The 15,527-nt window shown below is 38.2% G+C and overlaps 1 protein-coding gene across 2 annotated transcripts in view; it reads left to right on the top strand.

Annotated features, from left to right (window-relative positions):
• The window catches only part of WWOX (WW domain containing oxidoreductase), a 466,335-nt gene that overhangs the window by 98,063 nt on the left and 352,745 nt on the right, over positions 1–15,527 (top strand). For both annotated transcript variants that reach the window (XM_056501092.1, XM_056501094.1), the window contains exons 7-8: positions 6,025–6,210; positions 9,832–10,096. In XM_056501092.1, the coding sequence (XP_056357067.1) occupies positions 6,025–6,210; positions 9,832–10,096 (451 nt within the window). The remainder of the gene's footprint in view (positions 1–6,024; positions 6,211–9,831; positions 10,097–15,527) is intronic.

The raw sequence follows: 15,527 nt of genomic DNA, 5'->3' as shown, positions 1-15,527 counted from the left end.
TGTCAAAGTACATTAATTTCCATCACAGCATGGAATCTTTCAGGTCTGAATGGCAGCACACAGCTGCTTTCTGAATTCTGTTACAGCTCTATAATCTCTGGGCAAAACAGTGAAGAGTTATTGGCAAGGGAAATGTTCAAAGTCCATGAGGTGTTCTGTTCTTTGGATGATCAACCATGGTCCCAAAAAACATTTTCCAAGGGTTTAACTATTTTCTATTGGAAACATTACATATATGTAGTAAAAAGTACTAATTGACCTTTTTTTTTTTTTTTTCTTTTTTTCTTTTATTTTTCTTTGTAGCTTTCTTTTTCTAGTAAGTCCTTATTGTGCACAAATGAAATTTGTATATTTAAACAAACCATTCCATGGTTATTGCAAAAATGAGTATTTCTTTAGGTCTGGCTCACCCTTGTTTGTGACTGCATGTGAATGTGTGTAAATAATGATTTGCTGCCAGAGTTTGAAAAAGAAGCACCACTTTGAGGCAAGAAGTTTTCTTAGATGGGCTGCTGAATGAAAATGACCAGATTCTGGATTTTTTCCTTGCTGCTGTCTCTTATTAATTTCTGAAGGTGCAGCATGAAGGGGGGGAGGTATTTTGGTAGTTGTCCTCTCGCTATATATGTAAGAAAAAATAATAAAGGCCAAACCATGACTAATGGATGTTTTCTGTTTAGTTCCAAATCAGTTGAGACCTCTGTTCCTTCTCCAAACATTTATGAAATTGCACACTGAAGAGAGGTAATGAATAATGATTGAGGGATGCTTGACCTGTGTGGCAGTATGCAGATGATGTATTAGGAAGGCACAGGAGCAGCTGCTCATAGCAATTCCCATGTATGTGCCATGAAGGAAGAATCAGAACAGTTTCAGTCCACCCCCATTAATCTCTTGGAAGTGGGGCAAAAGTATTTGCTGATCAACAGTGTCAAATCCTGCAAAGAAATCCAGTAGGATAATTGCAGAGAATTTTCCTTGCTTCTAGCAGGAGGTCATCCATCAGGGCTCTAAGTCCCGTGTTAGAGGCTTGCCTTAAAATGAAGCCTGTCTGACAAGGATCCACATTTCTGGCAGCTGGCAGTTGGCAATAAGGGTATTTTTGCTGAACTTTTAGCCAATATTTTTAGAGAAAGGGAAGTTAGACATTTGTTTCCAAAATTCATTGAGTTAAGCGGTGCTTTTTTTTGTTTTTCTTTTACATCAAACAAACAAACATTTAAATATTTTTGTGTCAGCATTAGATTATAAATGGTTCTGAGTTTTCCTGCTGCTATCTGAACCCTGACTTAGTGATTTTCTTGTTGCTTGGTTTCCTGTCAGTACTGCTTGTAAAAGTGAGGGGGATTTCTGGGGATGGTTGTTTAATTCCCCCTTTTCTGGAGAGCCATAAGCTTCTCTTGCCTGTTGGATATTCCCTTTGTGTATCTAGGCATTCCCTCATGGAAAGAAGCACAACTTTCCTACTTTCAGAGAAAGCAACCTGGGTGTTCAGGGTTATGGGGTGGAAAAGTTTGGTGGGCTGTGACTTTGCCTCTGTGGAAGAGAAGTCACAGCTCTGCCTTTACTGGCCGTGACAGAGGGCTACAGTTGCTTATGGGACTTTGGGGATATGGTGAGGCCTTTTCTGTTGAATTTCTGTGTAATTCCAAACAGTGTGAACTTTTCAAATCACTTGAGAAGTGCCCCAGATGGTGTGACATTCTGCTTCATGGGAAGATTTGAAAGTATTCCCTTTGCATACTCTCTGGTTAACTATTTCATTACGTTTGAAATGGGAGAACACCAAAGCCAAGAACTCTGTTGACATTTTGGTGGTGTTTGTTTAACCTCCTAGTGCACAGGCTACATTTGTTGAAAAATATTATTCTTACCTTTGCAAATCATCAGTAATTAATTCCCTTGGAAATATCTACTGCTGCACACAGCCAGCTTGGGAGGCTGCTGACAGATCACAGTTTTACATCAGGTGCTAACAAATTGATTATTAAATTTCATAACTAACTGATTTATAGCAACAATTTAATTTCTGTATCTCTCTAATGTATTCACTTACAGTATTTTCAAATAGTGCAGAGGAATTGGATTGCTTAGTTGCTTCTAATGGTGAATTGTGCACAGCATGTGAGATCTGAATGACTTCCCCAGTGCAAAGGTTAGTAAAGTACCACAGGCTTTGTGAAGTGCACAGAATATTAGCCACATTTCAGCTCAGGTATTCACATTTAAGATTGTCCTGGCTAACTCTGCATGCTTTTTAACCTTTCACTAAATTGTAGGTACACTCAGCAGCACGGTGAGGGTTTCCTGGGATTGCTGTGTACCTTGCAGTTGGAGCAGTGTTTTCCTGAGTCTCAAGAAGCAGTGACTACCTGCTAGAGCAGAGCAGATCAGCTGCAGGTCCCAGTGCCCACCTACATGGCACTGGTAGCCCCTGTCAGCTCCCTTGGTGGGGTGTAAGTCACTGCCTGAAGACAATCTAACGATTCACAGAGGCAAATTTTCATAACACACTGCAGGGTCTTAGCTGTGGTGTTTCCAAAAATATCTAATAAATGTCATGGTTAGAGGGAGCACTTGGTCATGTCGATACCAGGAGTAAACACTATGGAAAATTTCCTTTGCTGCTGACATCCTTTGTTGGCCTTAGCTGTGCCTTTGATGTAGAATTACAAACTATTTTAAAGTGAGGGTGGATTTTTTTTTGGGCTCAGGAGGAAGCCTCATGCAGATCACAGCAATGTTTTTAATGAACTTGTGAAATCAAGGTCACAGTTCTGCTATCACTTGAAAATACTCCTGTCACAAAGCAAAGCTGCAGTGCCAGATGTGTGCTGTGAATTGTCACGTATCTTAAAAATTTTGTCCCTGCATAATGATACGTTCAGTGACACAGAGCTCTGCACCATTGAGATTAGAATCTGTCATCTGTGGCTGAAATTCATAACTGCACAGTGGCTGTTACCCAGGTAATCTCATTCATTTCCTGGTGTGCAAATGGCCGGGTCACAAAAACTTAGATGACAATTTTCAGTAATTGGACCTTTGTTAGCAGTCTGACGAGAGACACCGATCGCTTAATGGACGCGGATCCAAACCTGAGAGGGGCTTTAGCCTGAGAAATGAAATGCTGAAATGAAGCACAACATCATTGTCTATTCACACAACCCTTGAGGTCTCTTTTCTGTGGAGTTATCTAGGAAAAACAATCCTTTTTTATTTAGCACTTACAACCACTAGTGCTAATTAAAAATAAAAGAATTCTAAAAGGGAACCTGATACTAACTTTTCAGTACAATAACTGTTTAAAATGCTTCTGTATTTATTTTTCTATTTCTTCACAGATTTGCTATTATAAAATATTGTAAATAATGTTATTTTTACAGTCTCTTAATTTTAAATTACTTTTACATTGAAAAACTAATAAATGGGCTTCGAAAAATACAAATCTCATAAAATGGACTGAAGCATAATTTTATTTATTTTATAAATTCTAATTAAATTACCTAAGAATTAAACTTGACTAAATTTTATAATTTTCTAATTCTAGAATCTTCTTTTTAATTCATTGAGCTGACAGATTTAGGTACAGAGTGTGCATTTCCTTTCTGGTAGTTATTGTGTAAATACTAATAACGAAGGATACTACAGTTTGGATAGGTGGAATATGTGAATCCTTTCTGTCTGTGATTTCTTACTTCCTAATGCACATTACAATTGTCAAATAGAATGATGTCTTTTAAAAAGAGTCATATTTGTTTTGGAGGGAATGGTGATGGCATTTTTGGTATTGCTGCTGCTGCACTTCTCATACAGGAGGCTCTTATACTAGAAATTGCATCTGTGTTGGAGAAACTTGTTCCTTTTTTTCCCAGCAGATGTACAAATCTGTAAATTAATTCTTGCTAGAGCTTTTCATAAAGTCTCCTAAGAGGTGGTGAATCATCCAAAGTTCCATGCCCTGTCAAGCTTCAAGCAGCTTTGTTTTCCTCTTGGCAGATGCATCTCAAGACAGGCAAAATGATCTCTGGCTTAAATAATTTTGATTAAAAGTGCCTCTAAAGATCTGTTACTTTCTAAAGATCCTGCACAACTCAGTGAATATCCTGCTTGTGCTGTGTTGAGTGAGGCTGCAAAGATCAAAGAGCTGCCTTTTTTTGCCATTTGGTTTGAACAGAAGGAACTTTGCCTTTGTAAGGACAGTCCCTGTTTATCTTCAGTTTCTTTTGTGGGTGCAGATATTCTGTGTGTGGGTGTCACTGCCCAAAAGGTAAATCAGAAATCCAGCACTTCATACACTGAGCCTCTCAGAGTGCACAGATGTTTCACTCTGCTTCTGCAGCTTTTGGTTAAAATTTTCCAAGGTGGCAAAGGAACAGATAATAGATTGTTAACTTCTTATTGAAGCACACTACACTGGTAACTTCCCAATGGGCTGGAAGTCAACATTTATTTTAATAAGAAAATACAAACTACCCTTTATATTCATCCTTATGTGTTTCTTTCAGTATTCAGCTAAGGTGTGTTTGATTTCCCCTGAAATGTTTTTTTGAGGACTGAGCTGTCAAAATCTGGTGCTTTCAAACATGCCTGAAGGAATATAATTACTTAGGTTTGTTGGACAACCTGGGGCTTTATGTTTCACATTATTTTCCAGAATTCCTTGTGCAGATGCTCAGAGTTGCAGTGTACGTGTCCTTCAGTCATAAAGGGAAAGGCTCTTTGTGTGTCCTGCCATCCTATGTGTGTAGGGCTGTGAGCTGGCACTTGAGAAGGACAGAGGGCAAGCAGTTATTTTTCCTAATTGTGCTTCATTTATTACCTTCAGAATTAGAGTTTATGTTGAGCGTTGATTTTGCCTCATGGGATTGCAGTAAAGATATAAGAGGATGGAACAGGCTAAACAAACGTGACAGATCTTAATATTCTGGTGTTGGGACATCACAAGTGTTAGTGCAGGAATTTTTGGCTGTCATTATTTGTGTGACTTTTCCAAATTAAAAATACCAGGATATGGCAGATGCAGGCTCTCAAACCTGAGGTTCTCAGCTCAGGTAGAGCTGGCTGAGCTCTGCTGCATCAGGCTCTGACTCAAGGACAAGAACACACTGTCAGTGCCAAGGTTTGCTCAGAGATGATGCAATCTAGCAAATGCAGATCCATCTGAGGTCTGAGAACCAGAGACTTTGCTGTGTTTCATAAGGGTTTGGAAAAAGACAAGAAAGAACAGAAAGGGCGTTTGTCCTTGATCTTGCTGTGGAGGTTGGGAAGGCTGCAAGGTGCAGTATCCTGAGATTACACTGGAGACCTCAAGGAATTTGAAGTTCTCTGGACCTGTTTTTTAATGAGAGAGGTATGTGCCATCCTAGGTTCTTTTCCAGCTTAGTTTGGTAGAATCTTCCCCTTTCATTTCAAGCTCCTTTACCATGGCATTTCTATTTATACTGGGTTAGGTGAGTACAGTGAAGAAGGATTCTGTCTCAAGGCTCTCATATGTATTGTGTGCAGATTTTTCACCAAAGAATACAGCTTGTGGAGAATGTTTTTATTTTTCCATCTCAGTCTTGCATTTTTCAACAGCTGCAGAAGTATGAAATGTGTACACATTTTGCATTGTGTTTTTATTTCTTAATCACTTGTCCCCTACCAAGTGTGCAGGTGTCATGTACCCCATAAAAGAAAGTGGTGGGAGTTGCTTGTCCCCCAGGAAAAGTTTCTTTTCTAAATGCTCCAGATGGAGACAGTTTCCCAATTAGAGTGATAGTGCTGTGTGGCATTTTGCCCTTTATTTTAATTTTATTTTATTATTATATTTTATTATTATAAATTTATTATATTTTATTATTATAATAAATATATTATTCTATTTCTTTGCCTTTCTCCAGGCTCAGCTGGACCCTGAGTGGGTCTGCTGGAATCAACAGGAATCAGCTGCACCCAAGGCACATCTGCAACCCATTCACACACAGGTGTAATTTTTACATATTTAGTTGGGATTTCTTTGTCCCCTTTTGATTTTTTCAGGCCCCTCCACATCCTGATCTGCAATGCTGCCGTGTTTGGTGTTCCCTGGTCCTTGACAGAGGATGGCCTGGAGTCCACCTTCCAGGTGAACCACCTGGGGCATTTCTATCTTGTGCAGCTCCTGGAAGATGTTTTACGCCACTCATCTCCTGCCAGGGTTGTCGTGGTGTCCTCTGAGTCCCACAGGTTGGTCAATGTCAACTTTGCTTTTGCTGGAACCTTTAATCCTCAGAGCACAGAACAGTTGGGGCAGAACCACGAAAGTTTCTGAAAATGAAGGTCCTTGCTCTCAAGCATTTGCCTTTGAGTAATCTTTTTAAAAATAGAAGCATTACTAATGCCTGTGGATGTTTCTGGATTTGGCTCTGTTGCTGGATAAAGCATGTTCCAGTTTTATAACTGTATGTAGATATTTTTTTGATCATTCTTTGTGTGAATGCAGATTTTCGCCGCGTTTCAGACCACCCATTGATTTTGTGAGGAGATGGAATAATAATTGATTAAATCTGAATGGCATGACCTATATTGATTTGTCATTCAACAACTTCAACATCTTAGCAAGAAGAATGTGCAGATATTTTAGCAGGAGAAACAATGCAATTAAAAACTACTAGATGAAATCCAGTTGTTTTATAATGAGAAATTAGGGAATTCAGTGCAGACATTAGCTGTATAATTGTAAAATGGGAAGTAGTGTAGTTAATACATATTACAAATCTGGCTATGTCTCTTTTGGTGAATTTTTTAATTAAAATATTAGATGCTCATCTTTTCTACTGCCAGGAAAAGTACAGTTGGCTAAAAAGATGTTGATGAGGTTTGCCTTATTTCAGATGTTTTTGTGTTAATAACTGAAAAGGTGGGTTTGATTTAAATAAAGTTCCTTGTGCAAAATGAATGCCCCAGTTCTGAATTTTACTGGGCACAAATCACTTACTCCTTGCTGATTTAGTTCAAGGACTACAGGATTAAGCCTGTAACATCCAGCTTTAAACATTACTGTTGATTTCTATTTCACTTTTGGTCATGTGTAGTAGCTCTAGCAAACTAAAAGGAAGAATGTGTGTGAGTGCTTTTTTTTTTTTTTTTTTTTTCTCCTCTCCTTCCCTGTCTTCATATTTCTGAAATGTTTTAGTGACCCAGAATGGAGCTTATTTTTTTTAATCATGTTTCCATAAAATGTAACCCCAGGGACCTGGTAGAGAGAGTCCAGCCAAGGGTCGGGCTGAAACCTTTATCACTTCCAAACACAGGGGCTTATGGTATAAATGACACACTGCAGATAGATTTACTTTTACCATTTTAAATTTATGATGGCTGAAATGAAAGGAAGCAATAGAAAATGCCAGTAATAATCCTCCCCACTGTTAAAAGACATGAAATGTCTAGTAATTAGGTGGTAACAAAATCTGGACATCCTTATCTTTGCAAATCACACCAGGTTTGTGAAAGCAAGTAGCAGAGTCCTGTTAGGAGTGAGGGCAGCTACTGCAGGGCAGGAGAGATAGCTCTAGAAATAAATCTGCCAACTCCAATCACTTGCCAGATGTGGAGGGCACAATGGGATATGTATAAATGAGCTGTTATTTAATGGGAGATTATGTTGAATTGTCAGCTGCTTGTTCCCCCTTGTAAGTTTGTATCTCTGCTAGTATTTTAAATGACATCTTTGTTTTTCACTGCATTAAATGCTGTGTGTAACCAGCACTTACATCTCTGGACATCTTTATCTGTGTTTTTGCAAACATTTTGAAAGTGATCATTTCTAAGGCAGAGAGATCAGCCAAGGTTTAGAGAAGACCATAAGGAAATTCTGTGTTTGAATAAAATAATTAACACAACTAGTAAATTTCTCTTCTTCTAGGGAATCCAAAAAATGTCTTGCAGCTTATCTTATCACTTAGGCTGATCATTGTGAATAACTGTGCTTTCTGCACCCCCCAGTCTGTTTAATGGGGAGAGGTTTATGTAAGGAGTTAGTTAGGTATTATTAGGTAGTCGTTCTTTCTGACCTACTTGAGAACTCTGAGCCTTAAACCATGTCGTAAAACAGAAGTGTTGGTATCTAATTACTTCCATAAACCTTGACTGGATCTTTTTGCTGGAGTCAAGACCCCCTGTTAGGGGAAAAATAAAGTCCCATGTTAGCAGAAAATGCAATCCTGCACTGCTCCAAGGCAAAATATTTATTTGCCTCTTTGGTTCCCTGTTCATTTCTAGTTACTTCTCTGGATTCAGCACAAATGAATTCTGTTTAAATTAAGCTTTTGGGTACTTTAAGCATATCATATTAAAATCAGAATAATAAGTAGGTTGACTTTCCTTCTGTCTTTATTTCTGTGTTGTTAATTTGATTGTACAGCCCTTATTCCCCTGAATTCAATGAGATTGACTCACATAAGCACACTTGCAGGACTGGACTCAAAATATGCCATCATGTTTCCTTTATACAGTAACACACAAAGAGCTTTATTTATAGATTATTTTTGGTGTCATAAGTGATTACTTGAGGAATGAATATAGGAAATTCCTCCCAGAATAGTCCTGGTAATTTCAGAAATGTATTTTATCTAACTGAAAATTATGAAAGAGAAATTTTGTTGTTGAAATTGAAGGGCTAATTCTGCAAGACACAGAACATCCTGGATTCCTCTTGAGTTCAAATACTGTATTGCTTTTTTCTGAGTGTATTATAATTCCACTCACAGAATGAATATAGAAATTCCAGCTGATCTCTTCATTTCTGGGCATGGAATACAAAATTAGTAAAGATATTTTAAAACATTTTTCTAGTGTGTACTATAATTATGTTTATCCCTGTTCTCCCCAGCTGATTCTGAAAACTGAGCATTAAAAAGAGCTTGCTAAATCCTTTTTTATTTTTAGTAGCTCCTCTGAATGAAACATAGATCTGTAACTAAATGTAATATTATTTTTTTAATATTAAGATATACCAGTAAATTAAACAATGAAATTGTAAGAGCTAGGAGGAGAAATGCTTTATGGAAATTTCCTTTTCTTCATCTAAATGTCTTTAGAACATTCACTACTTTGTTTCTTTCCTTTTTTTTTTTAATAACAAACAGCTGGTGTTTAATGACTCTGTCAGACCCAATTAAAAAACGTCAACTAGTTACTTTGATTTGTGTTCAGCCATGCCATGGGTATACTTAAAAACATTATACTCTGCCAGAACTCATTTTGGCTTTGTTTACATTTATCTTTTAAACATATAAGACTATTGATGGCAAGTTACCAAGGTTATAACCCCTTTATATTCATCAATTTTTAATCTAAAAAAAAGCTTAAGAGGCAGTGAGACTCATCCATAGTTACTTGCACACTTAAATGCAAGTGTGCTGCGTGTGAGTACTGGATGAAGTGATCAGGGGAAAAGAAAAGATGCTGGGTTGCTCTGCTTTTAATGCAGAATTATTTTATCCTGCATTATTTTCTCCAAACTGATCATGCTTTTATGGATGTATAGCAAAATCTTTGTTTGTTTTTTTTGAATTTAAAATAAAGTGATTTGTAAGTTACATAGCAGTGTCTTTAAACCATCATAGTATTTTCTGAGTTGTTTTTGTTTATTGTTCATTTCTAATTATCCAATAATTTTGCTGCTACATTATATGGGACTGTTCCTTGTGTCTCAGGCAATTTCCAGTAGATGCTTTCAACTGCTAAATAAGCTGTTGTTTTATGTTGGTTCTGGCCAGGATCTACTCTGTTGTCTACATTTTATGTTGTTCTTAATGAGAGTGAAATTAACTCTGGTGTATCTAAGGCACGTTTACTGGTTTTCAGATTCACAGAAATTAACGACTCCTCGGGAAAGCTCGATTTCAGCCTGCTTTCTCCCCCCAAGAAGGAATACTGGGCTATGCTGGCCTACAACCGCTCCAAGCTGTGCAATATCCTGTTCTCCAACGAGCTGAACCGCCGCCTGTCCGCCCACGGGGTGACGTCCAACGCCGTCCATCCTGGAAACATGATTTATTCCTCCATCCACCGCCACTGGTGGGTCTACACCCTGCTGTTCACCTTGGCTCGGCCTTTCACCAAATCCATGGTAAGTGAACGCCTCCAGCTATTCTGTGCATCTTCGTTTTTCCGAATTGGGGCAGGCGTGTTGTAAAAATCCAGATGTGTGCAAAGCTCTCTTTGCTTTTATAACAATGACTCTGTTTTTAATGGCAAAAATCATGCCAGGACAGTGCTCTAGAAGAGGATTCTTCAACCACTTAAGATTTACTTTGTCAATCACCTAAGGAACCTTCTAAGATGGAGTGCATGACCTTGTTTGAATATATGATTTTCACTGTGATTAAGTGCATTCTGTGTCTCAGGTGCAGACCAGTTTAGAGTTATTTCTGTGCTCAGGGTACGTAAAACATCAAAAAAATTGCTTTGGCTTTTAAGTGGAATATGTTGACTGCATTTTTTATGTAAACAGATGCCCTAGTTAGAAAAGATACTACAGACATTATTAATGGCTGAGGGAAAGTGCTTTCAGTGGTAAAAGCACCTTCATTCATATTTAAAAAAAAGCAACAACCCAACAATTTTCTTGATTCTTCCAAAGTGCTGAAGACAATGGGTGTTTTCCATTTTGCCTCCATTGGTTTTTGGACTGGAACCATGGCATAATGAAAGACTTTGCAGTTCTTCCATTGCCAAGGTTATGAGTCTTTATTATGTAAGAATCTGCAGCGCCTCCAGCCCTTGGAGGGGTTACTCTTATCCTCTGATATATCCTCTGATCCTCCAATTAAAAGGAGACCAAAGTATTTTTTAGGCAGAGAATGGCATTTACTTCATTGAGAACTGGCTTCCTTTAACCTTATAGATTGTTTCTAATTCCTTTTTCACTGAAAGAGAAAGGTGCTCCCAAAAAGAGGAGCAGGGAGAAGGAGTCTCCCTTTAATTTGCTTCTATGAATCAGAAATGAGAAGATCCATATCCCTGCAAAATTTTAATTTATACTGGGATAATGTGTGTGGAAAAAAGCGTGTTTAAAAATCTGATTACATGTCCATAAAACAAAAATATTGGATCTTCAGTGGAGCAAAAATACAAACACCCCAGTGTTGACCATGTGTCAGTCAGGAGAGCCCTCACACCTCCAACCTCTGCCTGCATTTAGCAGCCTGTGCATATGGAAAACCTTTTTATGTCCACAAGATTGATAAGTGAGTGCTCTACACCTTGGGACAAGTAATAATATCTTTCAACAGCATGTTTTTTTGACCAGGACCTATAAAACCATGTCTCTGCTGTGTTAGGGATTGTTTGTAAAACAAATTCTTGGAGTTCTCCTGAGAATGTGTAAGTGAATGTTATCAAAATCCCGTGAAAAGGATCCAGTCTGTGGACATTTATGAATTGTTTTATTTACTCTGACGTATTTTCACAAGGGGAATTTTTTGTGTTTGTTACTCAAGGAATCTTATCCTCTAAGGAACAAAATAAAACACTGATGTTAATTTTGAATTCTTTGAAAGAATTGATAGATTTTAAAATAGTGTCTATTAATGGGTATTACATATAAGAGAATACAAAGTACAGGACAAGGACACCAGCTCTGAATAACAGTGTGCTCTGGGCCAACCCAAATCACTTCTGTAAAGTCCTTCATGTTTGTATTTCACTGAGGTTATTTGAATGTCATGATGGAGGGGATGGGCTGAGGTTAAGCATCAGTTTTGCAACTCTCATTCTGATATGAATTGTTATGTTCCCCTGAACTCTTCCAGTGTTTCAATATCCAGTAAAACTAGAAAAGTGCCCCTTTCCTGGGTATCCAAACAAGCTGAGCTGAAATTCTCAACATCATCAGTGTAAGAGTTTCTATTTTAAGGCTTATGGGGAGCAAATGATTTGCTGCTGCTGCTTCTTTTTCAGGCATTGTGCTGTTATGAACCTGGAATAGACTTGGTTGGGGATCTTTTTCTGGGCTTCCTTTCCATGTTTCTGTGGCAGCTCACCCTGGAGTTTAGATGAGTGTTTTGGCCAGAATGTTGGGAATGATCTCAAAGCTTTACAGCTGCAGTCCCAAGGTGGTGAGCTGCTCCTTCCTGGGTTTTCCAAGGATGTCTGCATTGCACAATGCAGCATGATGCAGCAGCATTTTAAGCAGCTCCAGCTGAGCTGGGCCAGTCACTGGAATTGAGGTTGGAGACAAGGTTGTGTGGAGAGAGGGGAGCCAGGCAAGGAGCCACACAGAAATGCTGGACCTGTTTTGGTCTCTGAGGTTGTAGCTTTACCTGCTGCAGAATTTTGGTGTGGGGAGAGGCCAATCCTTCCTGGAGCCAGTTTGAAACTGTTTGCTATGTCCTGATCTGGGGCTCCTGGAGTTGCATAGATACATGAATATATCTATATTTATATCTATATATACACAGGCAGAAACTGCAGCTGCACAGACCTGATTCTAAGGCCTTTTTGTATTATCATGGTGTCCAGGAAGTAGTTTGAAGTAGAGCAATGGAAACTGAAGACTATTCCTTTCTTTCCCACCCACCTCTTTTTGAAATCTAAAATCCACAAGGATTTCTACATAGAAATTTAGAAGTATTTTGTAGAAAGAAACAGTTGAAAATAAATTACCATTTTATAATTGAAGTAACTGAAGCTATAGTAATGTCAAAAGGCCTTTTTTACTTTCCATTAAATAATTTCTCAGTAAGTTTGAGATGCTTAGATTATAATTAAATATCAATTAAAACAAGTGGCCACTGTAAAAAGTGAATTGGAAGAGAAACTCTGAAAGTAACTGTGTAGGCCATGCATATATTTGCTGGTTTGATCTAAGGCTCTGTGGTTTTGGGTTCTTTTCTTTCTACCTCTTTTATTCTCTTCCCCTCTCTCTTTAAAAACTAAATTGAGAAAGTTTTAACTGAGTTGGGTTTTGTTTTGTTTTGTTTTTTTGGTTTTAAATAAAACCCATCTGATTTGTCATTATTTACATACAAGGCTAAAATTAAATATATTTAATGTAAGTTTCAAGCTTACACTGAGTGTGGTATCCAGTGTCACCCCCAGGTGATTTTCAGTGTACAAGGGCATATAAAATTATAAGCAGAGTGCTATTATCACACACTTGTGATAGTCTTACATAGACCCAAATATTTTTGTTGGCAGGTAACAGAGCAGAAAGAATATCATGTGTTAGAGTAGCAAGAGCTTAACAGATGTTTCAGTGAGCTGTATTTTCAAATCCTTTCACATTAAGAAATGGCTGGGCTTTGGGGAAGTTCTGAGACTATTGGGTTACATTTCCTGTTGCAGTGCAAAGCCAGCCATTGTGTTGGAGTTTTAGCAGATGTGTTACCCCCTTTTAATGGTTGGTTCTGTTGCTGAGATATAAATTATATTTATAAAAGCTCAAATTGTCACCCTTAGAAGCCAGTTAGAAGTAGTAAGAGAATTCTGCCCTTCATTTTTGACTGAAGCTTGAAGTTCTCTTTGATTTCTCCCTCCTCCCCCAAAGATAGTGACTTTCCTGAACTGGATTTTGTATTTGAAGTATTGCTGTTGATATATAAGGAATATTTCTAAGAGCCCCAAACTCTTCTGCATGTCTAATTTTTATATAAACCCATGAATTCTTGTCCCTGGGATATTTTCCAAGAGGTGTTTGAGGCAGTAGCCTTGAATTGCAGTGTTCATACAGGAAACCCCAGTGCCTACAATGCATTCACTGGATTTACTTTTGCCATAAGTTGGAAGTGTCTAAATTTAAATTTCATGCAATGATTTCCATGCACTTCTAACATCAACTCAGAAATGTTATTCTGGCAAGAAATCAATCTGCATCTACAGGAGTGACTGCAAATGATCACATCTGTTTGCTTTTGATGGAAGCCTCAAAGAGGCCCTGCAGCCTCATCACCTCTTTGCTTTCTCCCCTGTTCTTTGCTGAAGAAGCTGGAATTACCCTTAGAGCTGGGGATAGAATTCCCTCTCCAAGCAAACATTTTTGCTGTCCAAAGATCTGTGTGGGCTGTGTTGAGTTGATGTTGGCTTCCAGCTCTAAATTCACAGTTCAGGCCAAATTCTGCCCTCAGCTGTGCCTGTTCAGCCCCAAGAGCAGCCCTGGGCAGGGTGCTATGAGCATGTTCCAGCACAGAATTTGGCCTTTATTTCCTTCCTTAAGACACTGCTGAAAATGCACTGAGGTTTCTTGAAAAGCAAGAAGCAGATCTTTTTGAGAAGAGCTTCACAGTTCATGTTTGATCAAATTGAGTTTGAGTTCTGGGCAGGAAGTGAAAGAGGATGGGAGAGTGAAAGGGAAATAGCCATCAACTGGATATTAGCACCTGTAGAGAGTGAATGAATCACATGGGCACTTCTGGTTTATGGATTAATGCCTGAAGTGGAAATGTTAGTGATGCTAAGCCACAGCTCTCCTTTTTGACATGCAGGTTTGTGGCCCTTACCTCCAGTACCATGTAGGGACAATTATTTTACTGAACCCTGATTGCATGTGCTTCCTTGTACAAAATTGCTATTTAAAATTGGCTGAATTGGTAAAAGGAAAAAAGGCTTATGAGGAAGAACATTTTGATTTGTTGTAATAGGATGGTAAAGAGATGCCTCCAAAGTAGTTGTTGATCATTTTGTGTGTCCTATCCAGCAATAAAATTTAATCTAAGCTAGTTTATTACCAAACTTACATTTAACTGATACATATTTTTAACTTGCTGCTAAAATAAATGTAGCATGAAATATAAGGGCAAATTAAATTTGTCCCCTGTAACCTACACCAGAGGAATGGAAAGTCTCTATGGAAAACTATCCCTGTGCCAAAGTGAACAGGTCAGGATCTCAGAGTGGTGCTCAGGGGAAGCAATGGCCACAGAATTTGCTGTGTCCAGCACAGCCCCATAGCTGTTCATGGAGCAGCTCTGTTTTTGTCCTGTAATTTCGTGGAGGAAATAAAGAATTTCTTCTTCCCTGCCAGATCCTTGCAGAATTTCAGAATGCTTTAAGTATGTGGGCTGCAAGGCAGGGAAATATTAGGTCCTTGATGTTTTATATTATGTGTAATTAAATTAAAATTTTAAATGAAAATAGAATTCCCTATATTTTCAGACTGAAAAACTCCTTATTGTTATTTCTTCCCTTTTACTCTCCATCACTTATGGAGCTAAAGTGCACCTGGAGTGCTTTGGAGTCTCTGAGGTGCTGTGCAGCATTGATCTGCTCAGAATGTATTTGAGAAACCATAAGGAAGGAAATTCCTGTTACATTATGAGTGTTGAGGTGCTTGGGTGAAAGATAGAAACAGCTGAACAGGATGTTCAGTTTTGAGTTTCTTTTTTTTTTTTGTCCATTTATCTTTGGTTTTTTTGTGTTATCACTATACTCAGTATTATGAATTTGCCTCATCCTTATGGTAGTGTTCTTCATACTGAAACATCATGAGTTGTGTTCTTTGCTGAAAATTGATCAACTACTGCAACAACTGAAAATAAGCAAGGCTTTGATTATCCATGGGT

The sequence above is a fragment of the Oenanthe melanoleuca genome, chromosome 11 (genome assembly GCF_029582105.1).
Source record: "Oenanthe melanoleuca isolate GR-GAL-2019-014 chromosome 11, OMel1.0, whole genome shotgun sequence".
NCBI lineage: Eukaryota > Metazoa > Chordata > Aves > Passeriformes > Muscicapidae > Oenanthe > Oenanthe melanoleuca.
The sequence above is the reverse complement of the archived record's forward strand: the minus strand, read 5'-3'. Positions and strand labels throughout refer to the sequence as shown.